The sequence below is a fragment of the Canis lupus genome, chromosome 8 (assembly GCF_003254725.2).
Source record: "Canis lupus dingo isolate Sandy chromosome 8, ASM325472v2, whole genome shotgun sequence".
Lineage (NCBI taxonomy): Eukaryota > Metazoa > Chordata > Mammalia > Carnivora > Canidae > Canis > Canis lupus.
Genome location: NC_064250.1, coordinates 37,974,788 through 37,994,841, shown reverse-complemented (window position 1 = coordinate 37,994,841; position 20,054 = coordinate 37,974,788). Strand labels below are relative to the sequence as shown.

At 41.5% G+C, this 20,054-nt stretch overlaps 1 protein-coding gene across 1 annotated transcript; it reads left to right on the top strand.

Annotated features, from left to right (window-relative positions):
• The first annotated feature begins 229 nt into the window (after window positions 1-229).
• Window positions 230-6,841, top strand: GPHB5 (glycoprotein hormone subunit beta 5). The gene is made up of 2 exons (XM_025443627.3): window positions 230-1,286; window positions 5,610-6,841. The coding sequence occupies exons 1-2, from the start codon at window positions 1,083-1,085 to the stop codon at window positions 5,796-5,798; spliced, it is 393 nt and encodes a 130-aa protein (XP_025299412.1). The 5' UTR covers window positions 230-1,082; the 3' UTR covers window positions 5,799-6,841.
• The last annotated feature ends 13,213 nt before the right edge of the window (window positions 6,842-20,054 follow it).

Below are 20,054 nucleotides of genomic sequence, written 5' to 3'. Positions count from 1 at the left end.
AGTGTCTACTCTCACTTTAACAACCAGGTATGTTCTGTCCAGTGGGCCCAGCATGCAGAGAATGATTCTGGCTCCAGGAAAGCACAGAAAATGACCGCGACCCAGAGAGGATAGACTTGACAGTAGATTGGGATTATGTTTTAAATACCTCTAATGCTTTCCAATATGTGGGTTCAAATTGAATCACAACTAGGTGCCTATTACAGTGGACACCTAGAGCAGAGGCAATTTGTAGCTAATAAGATACATTTTTTATGAATGCTACCAAGTCAGGTGCCAGGATTCATAATATCTTACACATATCCATGTTTTGTGGTAGGCTAGATTAGCAACAATGCATCTGGGCGTACAGTTTTTATTTCCCTATGCCCCTCCCATTCCCCATTCATGACACTGAAAATGTCATTTTGAGTAGGCAGGTAACATGGCACCAAATACTCTACCTAGATCTGAACAAAAATAATTTGTGTGTATTCATGTATTATGTTAGGATATGCATTACTTTTGGTGTGACTCATGTTTTGCATTTATTTTGAAGAGACCATTGGAACAAACCTCTCTAACACATGAGTCAAATCCACAGGTGGATAGAAATAAGGAAACACCTGAGGATGCCCTGGAAGGGTTAGGTGTTTAGCGAGCACAATGGGTCAAAGGAAACCATGCTGGAGTCAGAGGAAATTTTGGGCACCTGTGCTGGTGTTAGTAGGCATTTACATTTTCTTGGCTCATTTCTTCTGAGATGCTAAGAGCAAGGTGCCTTTGACAGTGACCATCATATTATTGATCACCCCCGGGGGGAAAGCTGGCTCTCTTTTTAATTTTTTTTTTTTAAGGATTTATTTATTCATTTTAGAGAGTGTGTGAGAATGAGCATGAGTGGGAGGGGCAAAGGAAGAGAGAATCTCAAGCATACTCTGTGCTGAGCATGGAGCCCCACTGTGGCCCCATCTCACAACCCTGAGATCATGACCTGAGCTGAAACCAAGAGTCGGTCACTTAACCGACTGAGCCACCCACGTGCCCCAGGACTCTGGCTCTTTTAATAAACTCACTTTTCTTTCCCTTTCTGGAGGAACACCATGAAGCTGGCATACCTTTTCCTTGGCCCCATGGTCCTCTTGCTCCTGGCTGGCTGCAGCTGTGTCCTCAGCACCTCCAGTGGGAACCTGCTCACCTTTGTGGGCTGTGCTGTGAGGGAGTTTACTTTTGTGGCCAAAAAACCGGGCTGCAGGGGCCTTCGGATCACTACGGATGCCTGCTGGGGCCGTTGTGAAACCTGGGAGGTGAGTCTCAAGACAGACGCAAGTGACAAAGCCTTCAGAGCCAGCCACCTGGGTTGATTTCTGTGTTCACTTTTTAACTAAAATGAGGTAGAATGGGGCATTCTTGTGGAATTTTTTAAATGACAATTATTTGGCATTCTCCAAAAATAATCTGGAACAAGTATGATCTTGCCCCTCTAACAAAGCATTGGTAAAATTAATATTTGTATTTACATAGTGTCTGTATATTTGGGAATCATCTTTGGGAGGTTAAGATATGCTATTATTCTCCCCATTTTACAGGTGATATGAAGGACTTCAAGGAGTGAGTGACCACAAAGTTATGTAGACAATCAGTAGAAAGCTGGGAATAAATCCTTGGTTGGAGCATGTAAACAAAATTTCTCTATATTCCTCTCCCTGTGATGTAGCCAGCCAATTCACAAGAGATCGGCCTTACACTGTCTAGTAGGTGAGGGTGGGTCCTCAGTTCTTCCCACAGTGGCTCATGCATAGCCTTGCCCTGCCCCAGGCCCCACCTGCAATTTGTGGGGACCTCAGGGATTGTCACAGACCTATTCACTAAGTCCTTTGTAGTCAATGATATCTAGCCTTTTAAGATACATTGCATTTAAAATGAGGATGAAAGTCTTAGACAAAGTTAGAACCGTCTTTGGACTGAGATGAGATGTTTGTAAGGTTAGAAGATAAAAGGCTCATTTAGCAAAGTGTCCCATTACACTGTAGAATGACTGTTGACCCTTTCTCCTGAGGCCAGAGTTGGTTACTAATGAAGCTCCAGCTCTGATTTTGTCACCCCACCCCAGCTCAAAAACCTTTAATGACCCCCCCCCCCACACTATGGCAAATTCCAAAGCTAACTTCCAAGGTCCTCAGCCATATGAAGTTTGCCAGGTTTCCCAATGTCTACCCATGACCTGAGCTCTGGTCTCACCAGACTGATTTTGAAAAGTTTTATTAAACATCTCTCATGAAATCTCACTTTTGGCCTTTTTCTCATATCCCTTCTCATTTCCATCTGTCATTATTAAATATATTCTTTGATATTTGTGTCCAGGACCAACTCCTTCCCTAGAGCTTTTCTGACTCCCTGGTCAGCCCTGACTCTAGTTTACCTTTTGTCTTACTTTTCACCACCACACAACACTAGATTCTAAGTTCTTTAGGAGAGGAGTTTCATTCCTGTGCTTTTGTTAGCTCTTGTTGAAGTGTCATGTACAAGCAAGATGTTCAATAGATATTTGTTAATTATATGGGCCTGTCCTCTATCTGGAGTCATACGTCTTTTAGCTGAATTGATGCCAACTTAAAAGTCCATGAGCACCATGAGAGGTGCTCAGAAAAATGGCCATCTATTCAGGGACTCAGAGAGCAACTTACTATCACTTAGATAAAATTATAGCCCCATGAATGGATTGAGTTATGGTGATGAAATCTCCAAATTAAATAAAACTACTTTACCTAATTTGCTGGGTTTTTCACTCATCCAGGGGCATAAGACCTAATAGCCAAATAATTCAACTGTTAAGGATACCATAGCTGTGACTTGACATCGAACCTACTTGGGGTATTTTGGCATCGCCTCATATTCAGGGCATGACCTGGCCATGCCTACCTCTACTCAAAGTTCATTTCTCAGCTCTTTGGAACTCTTTCTGGGCCCAAATTTCAAACCATGTTTCCTTCAATTCAGTTCACTTTCTCTTCTCTTTAAAGATTGATGAATGTCTTTAATTGGATCCTGGTCATCCCCGGGAGGTCAGGGACTATGTTCTTACCAGAGAAATTGAAGCACCAAGGCCATTAGGGAATAAGATTCTACTTAATATTAACCAGCTTTTATCTATGCCTTTACTGTACTATATATACAGGGAGGTTACTTATAGAAAATAAATAAAAGAATGAAATTTATTTTCCCAGTAATCTGAGAGTTTCTGAAGTATAAAGTCCTTATTTTTGGGAACTTAACTGGAGAGCATGTCTAAAATGAGGATGTCTTTGACAACAAAGTAGCTGGATTTACTTCAAAGGTGGAACCATTGCTGAAAATAGCCTTTACTCATGGCCTGGCTTTAGGGTTGCCAGATTTATTAAAAAAAAAAAAAAACAAAAAAAACCCCAAAAACCTACCCCAATCCAAACCATGAGGTCAGTTGAATATGAATGAGAGATAAACAACAATTGTTTTTTTGGTGTAAGCCTGCCCCATGCAATATTTGGGACATACTTTACTCTAAAAAAATGTTGTTGTTTCTTATGATATTCAAATACTACTAAGTGTCTTAGATTTTATCTGGCAACTCTGCTTGAGATTCCAGATTACTAAGGGTAAGAGGATATGAAGCAAACTAAGGAGGGTCAAATGCTCCCTGAAAAGGAGGAGGAAGCAGTGATATTAAATTGAGCTCTTCCACACAGTCCTTAACAAAGGCAAAGTCATTACTTTCATGAGGTTCATGTGAGAACGTCATCCTGGGCCTCCATTAAACATACTTTATGTACCCAATCCAAGTGAAGGCCTTGTTTTTTGAAAGCTTGTAAGTTGCTACTTTATTTAGTACTTCCTTACTCTTACAACTGCTCTGATAAGAACTATAGATGACATTTACCAAACACTTACTTGGTGCTGGGCATCGCACATTACACGTATCATCCTACGTTGTCTCTGCAACGATGCTGTGAGGTAGAGATTTTGTTTTACAGATGAGGAATCTGAGGCTTCAAGAAGTTAAGTGGGCAAGTGGTAACAACAGGGACCCAAGGTTGAGGGTCTGACTCAGGATTTGCTATTTTTTTTTTAAGTCTTACAGGTTTTTTTTTTTTTGTTGTTGTTTGTTTGTTTACACTTATCATGTCAAGAATTCAGAGGGAAGGGGTTGCAGGAGTTCCAGCGCTTTTCCATTGGTTCTCACAAAGTGTGCTTCTCTGGGTGGAGCAGGCTGGCCCTTCAATTGAAATCATCTTTCATCTTTGGCTTCTTCCTTTTTCTGATCATTGTCCTTCATATGCTTCAGGAAGCTATCTAGGCTCTTCCAGTGCTTAACATGCTCAGTATGTACATTAATTCTCTTAGCAAGAATCTTGCCCTTAGTCTGCTTGTTTATAACAACATCAACAGCAATAGACTGGTTTAACACTGTATACTCTATCAGATTTGCCATGGTATCATTTGGGGCGGGGGTACCTCCTTGATGAAAAGTGCCCATTCCTTTGATGTCCACAATATCACCCTTTCTTGTAGATTTGCCAGTATGTGACCAAGGGACAACTCTCTAAAACTCTATGTTTTCTAAAAGGCCTAGAGAATATATAGCAGGTGCCTCTCTTTTGTGTTGGTCATTTTGGCAAATTACTGGAAAATGGGGTTTCCACGACAGGGTTTGAGATTTTAACTACTACTTTGTGCTGATTTCCTGATCTCTATACTCTTTATAAAATTATCTTTGAATTCAAGATTTATAAAGGTGAAATCAGGAAGTGAATCCTTTGATTATTAGAACAGTGCACAGGGCATTCTGGAACCTGCCTTGCTCTGTTTTTGGTCATTGATTCAACAAAAAGTTACTGAGGACCTCCCGGGTGACAGGTACTACTCTAGGTAGTAGAAGCACAGCATGAGTAAAATGGGCAAAAATCCCTGTCCTAATGGCGTTTACTTTCTAGAGTGGGAGAAACACAACACAAAGAAAATATATAATGTGTTGCATGATATTGACAAGTGCTATGGAGTAAAAAAAAGAAAGCAGGAAGAGGGCGGGGAAGTGGCAGGGTATGGAGGTGGTGTGTTGATTTTCAAGAAGATGGTCAGGATGGTCAGGAAAGTTTTCTGTGAGAGGGTGATGTTTGAACAAATTGTTGGACTGGTGAAAGAGTTATTCATAAGGGAGAAGAATGTTCTGACCCCTGGATTAACAGGGTGAGCATATTTGATTTTACTCTGAGTGAAATGGGAAATCACTGGTGCTTTGAGCAGAAAGAGGATCTGACTTAATTTTAAAGTCACTTGGGGCTGCCGTGTCATAAGTAGACTGTAGGGGGTGATGGTAGAAGAGAGGCCAGTTAGAAGACTTCCGCAAAGATCAGTATTATTCATTTGCTAAATAGTTATTGAGGACTTGCTACGTGCCATAGGCTCTTCGGGAGCTCAGGATATGGCACAGAGAGCAGGTGGCTGCTTTCAGGAATTTGCTTTCTCCTGGGAGGAGAGAGATTCACAAGTAAACAAATGACTAATGAGTTAATTTCTGATAGTGATAAGTGGTACCAAGAACAAGAAACAAGATATGTTCTAACAGGCTCCATGTTTTCTTCCTGGGGGGATAGAAGCCCATTCTGGAACCCCCCTATATCGAAGCCCATCATCGAGTCTGTACCTACAATGAGACCAGACAAGTGACGGTCAAGCTGCCCAATTGTGCCCCCGGAGTGGACCCCTTCTACACTTACCCTGTGGCTGTCCGCTGTGACTGCGGAGCCTGCTCCACTGCCACCACGGAGTGCGAGACCATCTGAAGCTGGTGTGGCCCACGGAACACAGCTGGCGGCCTTGAGCTTCACAGACCCACCTGCACGGGCAGCAGCTATACCCCTGGATTCGAGGACTGTCTAATTTTGACCACCCCTGTGGAAGAGGTTTCCTGTCTCCCTTAGGTCCAACTCGAGCACAAGGCCCAGAGGCGGCATACTGATGCTAACCATCAAAATAATATCTGTGTTTTCACTGAAATAATTTCTCTGGGTCACAGATTTGCAAATTAATTTATCTTTACCTTGAATCTCAGAACATAATTTGAATATATCACAATCCTCCTCCAATTTGGATTTGTAATATGCCAATGGTTTAAATGCAATAGGAGTAATTAGGAAATGAGTCTAGAAAGTCTTTAAATTCTCCTTACTTCACAATTGGTCTTCAACTAGATTTATGATAGAAGGACCAGAAATTAATAAAACCAATGCTTTGTCCTCATGCCCCCAAAGAAAATTGCAAGCTTCCTAAGAGAAAATACTTCCTTCTCATTTTAACTGAGCACTTACCTACACAAGAAATAGAGACTGCTCAAATTAAGAAGGGAGGGCAATTGTAGCTGAAATTGAGCAATGCCTGGTTCTGGGTGATTCTTTCCCCACGTAAAATTCTCGAGGTCCTTCTTAATAAAGAGGCTTGTCTGTGATTTAAAAAAAAAAAAAAGAACAAACTCAGAAAAAATATGTAACTAAAGCCATCATTTAGGTTTAAAGACATGTGCAACTAAACTCTGGTTTTAGACTCATGTGATGCTCTCCCAAAGCTATGCCCAAAATGATTAATCCCAAATATTCTTTTCCATTTAGTGTATTTTAAATTTAAGTTGTAATTTTTTTAACTTGGAAATTTTACATGTTTGTCGGGGTAAAGCTGCCCTGATGGCTCAGGGGAAAGTCTGTGATGGTCTAGCTCTTGTGCTCTCTAAAATTTTACAGCAGCTGATTCTCTGTGACTTTTTTTTTTTTTAACTCTGGCATTATGCAAGTATCTTTAATTCCCACGTTTTGGGGTTGAAATGAACCTTGTTTCTTTTTTCATGATACGCCAAGAAAATCTGTATTAATAAAGCATGTCCTCTGTCTTTTGAATTCATGAGAACTTTCAAAAAAGTCTCTCTAGTCTTTAATGTACTTGGAATAACAATAGCAAGCACACTCAAAATTAACTTCAAAGTTACTTTTACTTACACATTAATTTAGGATGTCATGTTTAGGAAGAGATCCAGACAAATGACTGGAGATCTTGAGTCCCAGAGGTAGCTCAGTCTGGACTCAGATGCTTGGTATCTCCCAGCTGGGAGCCAAGAGCCCTCCTTGAATGAGGAATTGATATGTCCTCATGAAAATAGTAGAGTGAATGTTGAGATTGATGGTCTATTACTGGGATGCTGAGGTGGACATCCAGGAACAAAGAACATGAGCAAAATCCATCCCAGTCTTTAGTGCAGATCCATTGGCAGGCAAGAAGCCACACCAACAGAAAAGTAGTTGAGTGCCTGGGATCTGTCTCGGACAGTGGCTGGTGATAAGGGATAACACTGAGTGGCACCTCTCAAGTGTCTTCAGCCCATCCCTAAGGACTTCCCTCAGAATTTTCTGCTAGAAAGGGCTGCTTCTTAAGGAAACTTAGGGAAGAAAAACAGAAGCAGTTAAGGTTTTGCTGCAATTTGAGAGAAGGTGACTACAGCATCAGTAAGGGGCCCAGTGGGAAACAAGTGAGACACTGCAGCAGGATATTGAGGACAGTTAAAGGAAGATGCTATTTATAAATGTGTGGGAAGAGTTAAGGAAACCAACCAGGGGTGTTAAAACATTCTGAATACTGGTTTAGAAGCAATGAATATCCCTAGGCTGAAGGAGAAGAAGAGGAATTGATTATCAGACCCCAGAGAGAGTGGAAGGAGGAATGCCTGATGGGAGCTGCGATCTTTCTTAGGATGACCCAGCTGTCCCAAATCAAGGCCTGGTGGTGAGGGAGGTGTGGGAGAAAGTACCCCGATCTCACTCTGCTCCATGCCCTGACTTCTGCAGAATTAAATGGGAAGGCAGAGAGCAAGGGAGCCCATTGCTTCAGTCCATAAATGTTGGCCTCCTGGGAAGCAGGTTGAGTAAGAGTGGAGAGTGGATCTAACGGGACAAATGGATGAAATCCAGGACAGCTATATTCTGGGATGTTTAGCTGAAATGCCATAGGCAGTGATGTTGGCGTGAAAGCCATAAGGCATCCGTAGCATCACAATTACTAAGAGTTCCCTGGGATGGGATACATATGGAGAGGTATGTACTGGCTAATCAATATCTCTAACATTGGAGAGATGCGGTAACAATGGTAATTGTCAGAACTATGGGATTATTTGGTTGTTGAATACATCAGTCGAAGCACTCCGAGCACAGTATGAAAGCCACAACTGAAGACGGCCTCTGTTCCTGGAGATGGAGGGCACACTGTGCTGAACACCAGGCCTCAGACCTAAGTGGAGAGCAGCTGAATTATGAAAAAGGCTGAATCCACTATCCCAGAAATCTCCATCCTTAAGTCAAGGTCCTCCTAGGAGGGAGTGGGACAGGGAAGCCTGGAATGGGGACACTTAGTGAGTGAGCCTGAGGTTCCCTTGTAGAAGGGGTCCTCTCCTTGCTAGAGATCAGCCTCCCCTTCCTGAGACCAGGCCGAGGCTCCATCCAAGGAGGATGCCTCACACGGTAATACTTGCCCTCTTCAAATACTGCCCACAACCTCTCATGGATAATTACGGTCAAGTCTAAGGATGACCCAACTGGGGAAGGACTTTCTGTGTGATGGGAGAATAAGATTTTCCACTGAAGCTGCCTGAGGCCTTGATGAACGTGACCAGGGATGGGTTAGATCACGTAAGAATGGATCTGGAGGGTGTCGGGCTGTCATCTCAAGGGATGAAGGGGAGAGTGGGAGAATAGAAGACTGGATATGAGTTTTAAAATGGAGACGCTCTCCCCTGAGTCAGGATTTGACATCCTTACTAGGGCACCTGGATCTGGTCCCACTGAGATGTTGGGATGGCTCTTTAAAGCTGTGGGGAGAACAGTGGCTTATATTAATGGAGAGAAGATGCCAGAGCTTTCCTGGAAGGATATTTGAGGATAAATGGCTCAGGGAGATGCATCTCTGGAATGGATTTATTTCATACGACCTGAGAATTCACCAGCTGGCTCTGGTCACCTAGAGGGTCACCAGATACTCATTTCACAGAATGCCAAGGAATGCACTAGTGGGGGGACCCTGCCTCACGGAGAAGCTCCCTAGTGCTTGTCCTTTGTAGACTGGGGTTGATGGCAAGAGAAACCACCATGGAACGGGGCTTCTTGGTGTCAGCAGAGATGAGAGGGTCGGCAGTAGCAGAGCACAGGTGATGACCTGTAGCTGTAAGCAGCAGGTGAATATGATGGCCGTAATGGGTGGTAAAGCTGCAACAGTGATCAGAAGACTGATCTGCAAGCTCTATGGGGCTGGCTAATATTACTTTTTTTTTTTTTTAAGATTTATTTATTTATGATAGAGAGAGAGAGAGAGAGAGAGAGTGAGGCAGAGACACAGGAGGAGGGAGAAGCAGGCTCCATGCCGGGAGCCCGACGTGGGACTCGATCCCGGGACTCCAGGATCACACCCTGGGCCAAAGGCAGGCGCTAAACCGCTGAGCCACCCAGGGATCCCCACTAGCTAATATTCCATGATGCTCCCAGGCTATACTATGAAAGAAACTACAGCATATATATATTCAAAAAAAGTTATTAATTAAAAAGAGTGAAATACCTCTCTCCGTGCTAACCTTGAATCTTTTTCAAAGTTCTTTCTTCCCTCTTCCTTTTTCTCTTTCCCCTTCTTTCCCCTCCATCCCTCACTTCCACACATATTTATTAACCCTAATTTTGTGCAAGGTACTGTGTTTGGGAAATAAAGATATAAATATTGCTGCCAAAAAAAAAAAATAAATATTGCTGCCATTTATGGATGTTTTTACTCTAAGCAGGATCCTTTCTAGTATTTCTTCATTATTCTTGTGCCAACCACGCTCCTAGGCACTGTAATTGCTATTTTACCATTACCATTATATAGATGATGAAAGTAAAGCTCGGAAAAATCAAGTAACTTGCCCAGCATCTGACAGCTGGTAGGCAGCGTGTGCCAGGTTTCTCTGACCCAGAACCAAACTCTTTCCATTGGAGCATGACGCCTTTTTGGAGTGTTCCTTCCCAGTCATTACTGCTTGGGGGAAGTCTTTGAAGTTCTTGAGGTTAGACCATCCTCACCTGCGGGAGGCTTGGTGCAAACTTGGGTTGTTTTATGGAGATTGCCATTTTTTTTTTCTACTTTCCTGTATAACCTTTGGGAAGATAATGCTTTGCTGTACCTTGGATCAAAGCTTGCAGCAGGAGAGACTGAGGGAGAAAAGGAACGGAGCCTCAAAGGGAAATTCAAAGACACCTGCTGTGGAAATGAGGGTTGCGTGTTCTCAACAGATTGCCCAGCAGTGTGAGCACTGGGGCAGGGGAATGGTGGTCCAGTGCTTTGAGGCGAGCTCTAGATAAACTCGGAGCAACTCCTTAGTCCCAGAAATGTGTCTATTTTGCAATTAACGAAAGGTATGGAGAAGGGGAGTTTCCTGAATTTTTTTTTCTGTGGGAGCATTTTTGAATGAAACATATAAATTCTCACAGCTCATGCTACTTCTAGGTTTATTAGATCCATTGATTGAAATGGTAATTCATGCTTCCCTTCTTTCATTGATTAGGAAATGAAAGAGCCACCAGGAGAGTACCAAATTTTGCTGCAGTGACCCAATTCACTCTTCAAATTATTTGGGGTTTAAATGTAATAACATGCATTTCTGGGATAATAAGTGAGTTGTATATCTAATGGAAAATAATGCAGCATTGATTAAAATTTTTATTTCATCAAGTTTCCCAGAGGACTGCTCATCTTCTTCCTCCAGGAGATGTTTTCTATAAAATAGTGTGTACCTTATCTTTTTTAGTTCTCTTCAAAACATTAAAGCAAATTATTAAGAAGTAACTTTGAAACCATTATTTAGCAAATTCTGCAAATTTTATTTTCTGTTGAATATTTCTACTAGTGAAAGTTTACTAGAGTAGAAGAGTTTTGGTCATTATTTGCTAGATAAATCTGGGATTTCTTTAAAATGAGTTCCCTTTGTTTTAATGAATGAGATTGCTTGGAGTTGTGTACAGAGAGATCCAGAAGGCTTAGTGGCTAGTTGTTGTGATCCTGGAGTATCTGAAGGGGTGCTGAAGACCTCTGAAGAGGTGATGTCTTGCAACAGGAAAAAGAAATAGGGAAAAGGGATCCCTGGGTGGCGCAGCGGCCAGGACCAGCGATCCTGGAGACCCAGGATCGAATCCCACGTCAGGCTCCTGGTGCATGGAGCCTGCATGGAGCCTGCTTCTCCTTCTGCCTATGTCTCTGCCTCTCTCTCTCTCTGTGTGACTATCATAAATAAATAAAAATTAAAAAAAAAAAGAAATAGGGAAAGGATGAGAAAAAAAGGAGCAGGTGCAAAGCACTGTAATTTGTGGTGTATGACAGACACTTGTCTCAGATGGTAAGGAATTTAGAGGGATTATTCTATCCTCTGTTCCAGGTCCTCATTATCAGGAGTTAAGTTAAACATTTCCTAAGCTCTTTAGCTTTATAATTGACTCTAAGTTCCCCTGACTGTACAATTTCATTAGCATAGTGAATAGTTGAATTTTTAATTTTATTTTTAAAAAGATTTTATTTATTCATAAGAGACACAGGGGGAGGCAGAGACATAGGCAGAGGGAGAAGCAGGCTCCCTGTGGAGAGCCTGATGTGGAAGTTGATCCCAGGATCTCAGGATCACAATCTGAGTCAAAGGTAGATGCTCAAACCCTGAGGCACCCTGGTGCCCGAATTTTTTTTAAAGGCTTCTTGATATGCAGAATCATATATGCTTTGACCTTGATTGTGGGCCACTGGGGCTTTGGGAAAATCACTCAAACCCCAAATACAACCCCTTTCTGACAAACAAATAAACAAGCAACATTCCCCAAAAGAGAAAGTATTTTGCTTTTACATAGAATATAAATATTACCAGGATGAGAATGGTAATATTCTTTTGGTGATGTTGAAGATACAATTACCAGCAAGAAATATAGATATCCTCAAGTCACAAATAATATACAGCTTAGAGTTATTTAAAAGAGCATTTATTCACTTAAACTATGCATACACAAAAAGGGCTATGATGAATTATTACTTGTCATTATTTCAAGGAAGGATACATGCAGAACTCTGCACTTAAAATAGAAATGTAATCCTGTTTCTTTGCAGGTTCTTTCTACAGGAAATGTATGAACAGATCGCACTTTCTAGGCCTCTCTGTGTTGCTTATGTGAGATTCCTAAGTGTCTACAGCAGGGTGAGGTACACTGTCTAAGGAAGGTGATCTAAGATTCTAGGCTGTTCTGAACCTCCATCTTCTGTCTCCCTCTTGAAATCTGCATACCAGGATGAAAAATTTTTTTTGGAGAGGGTGGCCAATTTTACTGAGCAGATTTAAGACATCAGCATTTTAAAATAGGTTGTAAATTTTTTAAGAGGAAGATTTTGTTCAGCTTTTAGCTCTTGCTTGAGCCACCTTGGGAAGCTAATGTTGAAACATTTCCCTATTGAAACATAAACACCAGTTAATGAGAAATAAAGTCCAATTGAAATGGGATGCAAATTTCAACATTAACAAAATCTGAGCCAACTTCAGGACAAAGCCAAAAGGAGCTAAAGTGCCATCAGTTCACTCATGCCAAGCTCTACACTATAAGCTGCAGACAAGTGGGCTCTGATCAGGGGGTTTCTCTTCTTCAGCACTTGATTATTCCAATGTGCTTAATTTAGTAGAAATGTTTTTTATTCAAAAAAGGGAGGCTTTCTGATATCTTGGACTGAGATTTTCTTTTACTGTTGCCATAAAGGGACTGGAAATTAAACATTTAAAAATTACGAGTAAATGGATTCTTGAAGAGAGATTGATTGTTGATGCCAATTTTCTCGCTCCATTAGTTACTTCTGGAGAGAGAAAATAGGCTTCATTCTGTGTCCTGGGGAAGGGAGGGAAGACTGGGTGCGCAGGGCTGTGGCAGTCCCTGGTGTAAGGAGCAGTTTTTGGCGGCTAGTACCAGTGGTTAAGAGCAAGAAATCAGGGACACATTTGCAATAATGAAAATAATCTTTGGTACGATTCTGTTTTGGGATTTGACTAAACCCTTCCAAGAATGCTAGCTGCTTTGGGTAGCCACACTGCTCCCAGATGTAAAAGCTGTCCCAGTTTAAAAATATTTTCAGTTTAAAGGTATCTTGGGACACAAGTGTCCTGCAGCCTACAGCATGAAGGAGGACACCGGATTTTGAGTATCAAAGTCAAAACTCTGTCAACAGTGTAAAGGGAAGCCTTCTGCAGGAAGCAGAAGGTGGTTTTTCATAGAGGGGGTGGTCCTTGAATGACTGTATCTGTGCAATGACATCGGGTCCTTATTCTGGGTTGGAATAACTGATCTTTAGCCAGATAACTAGTAGGCCATTTGGGTACAAAGGAAGTGGTAAACCCTTGTGCTCTTTCTTTATTTGTTTGAGGGCAGTTATGATTTGGCTTCAGGACTTCTTCAGCAACAATGGGATTTGAATGAGATGATACACTTCAGTGTGCATGTGTTTGCGTGTGCATGTGCATGCAATTTTTAAAGAACTCTTGTATGTGAGGCTCGGTGTGGGTGTGTGGGGAAAACTAAGTATGGCTCCTGGTGATGTTTAGTAAAAATACATTGAATAAGTGAATACAACTCTGATCTGTGCTTGGGACAATCCAGATACAAATCTGTGGAATGCCCCATTTAGAGGACATGTTTGTAGTCAATTCTTATTTTGGCATCTACAGCGCATCTTAAGCAATACAGACAGAAGCTTCATCAAAAGTTTTATGCCTCAGAAATTTGTTTTATCTTCATTTTATAAGTTTATAACTTCCCGTGATATGAATCTTTCTTGTTTCTGCAAGGAAAATAGTTTTGGAGGGCATTTTTTCCCTCTTCCTTATATAAACACCAAAAAAACCCTTTAAGAACAGAAGTACTTCAGATTTAGCCGATCTTTCAAACCAGATGCTGCTTTTTCTGCTTTTAATTCCAAAATATGCTTATTGCTTTACTGCAGCTGGGCAGCACATGACAGGCTTCTGAAAGCTTTTCCATTCATCCAATAAATGTGAACAAGTCAAATATTAGCCTAAGAAATACCCAAAGGGTAGCATCAGAGGAATAAACAAAGCTGATGGTTTCTTCATCAGGCAGCTACATGTTTGGATATAAAAACTGATGGTAAGCTTGGTCCTCTCGTCGATCAGTACCTCTCAAATTTCAATGTGTGGATCCTGGGGGTCTTTTATTTATTTATTTTTATTTATTTTTTTACCTGGGGGTCTTATTAAATGCATATTTAAAATGGTGATTTGGATTCAGTGGGTCTGGACTGGCCCTGAGTTTCTGTAGTGCTAACTAACTCCGCAGTAATGCTGGCTATTTGTCCCCAGAATACACTTGGAGTAGCAAAGGGCTGCACAATTTCCCATTCTAACAGAGGCCTGGGGAAGTCAGGGTTCTCAAGTGGCTGATGAAGACACCCTCAGATAACTCAGAAATGAGAGTAGGAAAAAAGACTATTCAACGACTTTAAAGTCAGAACGTGGCATAAAGCAAACTCCAAGGTTAAAGAGAACCTGAGCTAATATTCCACTAATTACAAAGTGTACATAGAATAGCCATTATGTAAGAAGCAGGTGGTAAGAAAGCCAAAGTACTTCCCTTGTCTATCATTTCCCCTGTAGCGATCACATGGCGGAGAACATGGACTGTTTCAGTTGGGATAAAATTCTGCTGAGATGTACTTATACAGTAATTACTGTTTATTCAGGGCAAAAAACAATTTAAGCCAGGTGATGAGAAGAATGTAGAATTCATTAACCTTCTCACCCGTGGCTCCTCTAGGAGAACAAGATTCGATCGCTTAAGAAAAATGATTTTAAAAAATGGCAGGTGGTGGTAATTTTAGGTGTGGATTTACAAAGCTGCCCCAAACATACCTGTCTGCCATGAAAATATTACTATTTTTTCCTGCAAAGAATTAATATAAACTCAAAAAACTGGCATGTGCAGGGTTACGGAGAAGCTCAGTGAGCTAATATTATGGCTTGTAGGTGAGACTCAGTTCTGGGCTTTGGGGACCCTCTCCTCATCTTGCCCCCAACATCATATCCCCTAAAACACCGATCAGACTCTGTTCGTCAATGATAACTGCATATACTGATAGGCTTAGAGGGCATGGCTAAAAATGCAACAAAATCACACTGGCTATAGCAGCGTGAAGCTTCTGAGTCGCTGCAGAACCCAGGGAACAGTGGAATCACCAGGGTGGAACATGTTTAAAGCACACATGCACAAAAGGACTCTGGATTTGGACATAATATTCCCTAAGGAGAAAAAAAAATAGATTGTGACCAAGACTAATCATGCAGCTTTTATTCTAATTTCCTGCCATGGAAGTTAAAAGCCAAGAACTGTTGTTGAACTTGCATCCCTGAATTCACAGAAGAGCCAAACCCTCCTTGACTCATTCCTTCCCTAATCCACAGAGATCTCCAGTGAGCGCCGTCCAGCCTCTGATGTCCCAAGCGCCTCTGTGTAGAGCTTGGCGCTTTCATCTCCCTTCTGGGCTTTGTTGACCATGGAAGCACCACGAATTGTTGCTTTAGCTCATGTTTTTGCATTCTGGTATTGTTGTGCATGCTAAAGGCCACTGTTTAGTGATAATCCACTGAAGATGAATAAATATCTCTCATACAAGTAGCTGTCTTTCCAGATATCACAAAGTCATCCTTTTCAGGTTTTAAGTCATGCTAGTGCTTAAAAGACTTTCAAGATAATTGATGCGCTCATATTCCTTGGTAAATTTCCCCTGACCATCTGCTCTGTATTAGCAGAGAAGGTGCGAGCATGATGACCCACCTGCACTGCTACTGAACACCCAAAGAGCATTGTCTGGAATTTCATCATTTTTAAGGAATGATGAGGTGGAGTTATCTAGAATTAGCATATGATTAACCCTCTTGGCTGACTCTGGTAATGCTCCTCACATGAACAGTCCTCCCTTCTTCCCCAGAGCTCTGGAGGCCAGGCAGTACTTAGCCACTGCTTGGGAGAATTGTCAGGTGTGTGTGCTTTGCCTTGTGTTTTGTTTTAGTTTTCTCTCCATTCTCTAAATATTTTCTTTTTAAAGTACCTAACTTTCTTTGTAAAAAACTTGAATTCCCCAGTCTTCTTTTTCCCTTTCTGCTCCTAATGGTTCCTGAAATGAAAATATTCTGTTGAGTTTCCTTATTTGTACTTGGGCAGCCTACTCAATGACTTGTAAGAGAGTAGCTGGTGACCTGTAGCTCTCACTTATGAGAGAGAAAGCACATTTTGCATTCTGGCATTTAAACATAGGAACTGAAGACGTAAAGGGTTAGATAATCATCTCCAGCATGGTGCCAAACATTCCTTTAAAGCAAAACGTCAATTTCTAATCTTCCATCACTTTGGTCTCATGCTTGAATTTGCCTTTGTGAATGCAATGCTCCATCTTTAAAGGCTTACCTCAGGTCAAATATTTCTTTTTGAGGACTCTACTTTATGAGGTTATTCACTGGTAACAAGAACCTATACTCTACACAGTGTACATTTTCGTTGGCCTCAGGTTTGGGATTTAACTTTCTTTAATTTCTCCTAAAATTGTGAGTATAGTTGTGATTGCTCCTTTACTACCATTTAAATATTATTTCCTCATTGATGGTTCTATGAAGATTGTGTATGGATGGTTACATCTACTGCATCTGGCACTTCTTTTAAGGACCAGAAATCTTCAAAATGGTATTTTGCATATCATGATCAGACATATTGTTATTGGAGTTTCAGGACCAAAACTTCCTGTCATATGTGTATGACTTATTTTTTTCATTTCCCAGTTTACTGCTTCCCGGTTTAGGCTTGTTGTAGATACTGCATTTAGTAATTATTATTATTATTTTTTAAAGATTTACTTATTTATTCATGAGAGATGGAGAGAGAGAGAAGAGAGAAAGAGAGAGAGACAAGCAGAGGGAGAGGCAGGCTCCATGCAAGGAGCCCAATGTGGGACTCGATCCTGGGACTCCAGGATCACGCCCTGGGGTGAAGGCAGGCGCCAAACTGCTGAGCCACCCAGGGATCCCCAGTAATTATTTTTTGAGTATAATTTTTCTTGGCAGAAATCAGCCCAGATTACTTACCCTGACATGGTTTTGACTCTTGTGGTAGTCTTTTGTGTTTCCAAAATAGCTAGGGAGTCCATTAATTCTACCATATAACCAACCATTTGATCGAAAAAAAAATCTGTCAAACTAGCTACTTGATTAAGCCATTAGATTGATTACATTGTTGCATACTGTACAATTAGATTGGGATTAGAGTATATTGTATATTGTCAGTTCAAAGCATAGTACAGATCAAATTCTTGTCTGTAGGTTATTACTAGTGTAATGGATTATCTAATTTATAGTGGCCTAAGTATATATTTGAAATGAGGCTAAGAGCTGTAGGATAAACAAATACAACTCCAGTAATATACCTACAAAACTACAACTTAGTGTCTGTGATAACGAATAGATTACAGTGCAGAGTTAAGGGCAGTGGATGGGAAGCAGAATAGCTGAGGTCTATCCCAGCTCTGCCACAACACATTTCTTTGGACCCATCTGGACTTGAGTTTCCTCATTTGTAGAATGAGGGAGTTGGACTATATTTTCTGGGGCCTCTTCTAGGTCTGAAAAGCTTAGACTCTACCCTCCAATGGAGATTGTCCCCTCTTCACTTTGGAAGATGGTCAAGGATCAAGGATCCTTCTTCAGATCCTTCTTTCAGATCTCTTCTTCTCTTTGACTTCCGAATATAGTTTGTTTAATCTTATGGCAGGAAACACTTTTTAGTGAATTGAACTGCCTCTTGTCATGAAACAGAGGATACATGGTTAACTTGGTGGAATGATACTAACTAATTTAGGTCGTTTTGTTCTTATTTTATTTAATAATGAGCTCCTAAGACCTTTGGGAACCTCTCCATTTAGACATGAACAGTCTCTCTCCAGGTTCTCGTTCTAGGTGAGAGAGTGATCTTCTCACTGTGAACAAGTTAATCCCTGTGGTCCAGTAGGGAGGTGATGGCCTGGGGAACCATTTGCCTATTGGAGCACACATCTGGAAAATTCTCCTTGGTGGAGCAAACATAGAACACTGAATATTTTACCCACATCAATGAGAAGTGAGGAGTGGGCCTTTAGTAAGATGTAACTATGCAATAACGCAACAAAACTGGCTAACAGCACTTCATTTATTACAGGGCTAAATGCTCATTATTGTTTGTAAAGAATAAATTCATAACCTCTGCGGAGTTATAGTTTATGCACAGTTGATTTCCATTTACAGAGGAAGAAAGTCCTAGTTTTCTCTAAATGTCAAGCTTTGACTTACAAAACTCCCGTTTTCTTTGTGTGTGGGGTTTGTGTGTCTGTGTGTGTGTGTGTGTGCGTGAGCGTGTATGTGCATGTTTAAGAAAATGTTTAGCAACTAGATGGGAAAGCAGGGAAATAGGACTTGCAACGCAGAAGAAGGGAAAACACATTTCAGAAATTCGAAACAAACAAAACCCAAACAACTGAGGGGATGTCACGGAAGGTCTCACCAGAAAAGACCCACATCATATGTTTCTTTTTTTATGTGCTTCCTCCAGGAGCAGAAGGGACTAGAAAGACTGGATTTTTCCAACAGAAGGAGTGTGAATCTGGAAATTCGTATGCTGAAATCAGTGTAATTTGATGCTGCAAAGAGGCACTTTGCTTCTGCAATTGAAATAAAAAGTAAAGTGGCTACCTGGGTGTTTCCAGGATAATTGTAAGCAAATAAGACTAATTAGGAGACTTTATAGTCTCTAATTAAAAGCTGGGAAATAATTCGCTCTGTGATACAAGAATCCCTGGATGTTTGGCAGAGGTATATAGAAAGGGCACATAATTCCTTACTGGGAGCTTTTACTTCCCAAGACCAAGGTTCCTGTTCTACAGAGCACATCATTTTGGAAGCAGGGGATGAACAGATTCAAGGCTTGGTACCCACAGATGCATCCCCTAAATACACATCTGGGACAATGAGAGAGAGGCAATGTATTAGCACCAGCTGTACTTGGAAAATGTCATTTAATAGATCTGGGGGTGTACATGGGGCAAGCTGCCAAGTGCTTCAGGTTGAAGTGGATAAATTGAAGCACTTTGCTTAACCTTTGGGGACTTTTAAAACATTTCCCTTTTCATGTCCCAGGTTATTATTGGGCAAGGGAGAAACTGAAATCAAGGGGGGAAAGAGCATGTGTTGGGGAAGGAAGGGAGCGGGAAAGTTCACTTTGCAGAATAGAGAATATTTTAAAAGCTAGGTGGGCCAGATTCTCCCCCAGGGAGTTCGATTAAAAAGCAGAAATGATACTTTCTTAAAAACAGTTCATTTGTAATTTCCCATGACAGTATAAATATGGAAAAAAAATAAGGCTCCCCATCAGTGATAATGTTTCCGGGGTGAATCTTTGGCAAAATTGTGGCCCGGCAACGATTCAGGTGGTGTTCTTCTTTCAACCAGGTTCACAAATCCTGGCTGCGTAAAATTTCCAAAAGGTTTAGCATTTTCTCATTTTCTTCTTACAGTCAGGCATTCAGAGGTACGTGTTGGTTCTGTAGCTTTGGCAGAAACACGCTGAAAATGGAAACGAATATAAAATACTTTGTCTTTAGGCTAATTTGGTCGGGACTTGCAAGGCCTGAGTAAAGTGGTACATTAGTACATTTCTTAAAATAATGCAAATAAATGCAAGACACGTAGGTAGACCCACAGATGCAGAGAAAAAGGTTAGGATAGTAATTCCTGCGTTTTTGTAGGAGACACCGGGTAAGGCCACCACTTCGGGAACCAAGTTCCCCTTCGGGGTGCTGGGTGATGATTTTCGACGAGCTTCACGTTCTTGGAGGCGAGATGCGAGCGCAGCTGGTCCCGCCGTGGCTCGGGGGCTGCGGGCTGGAGGGCGCAGCTGGCGGGCGGCGGGCGGGCCGGCGGGCTCCACCCCCCC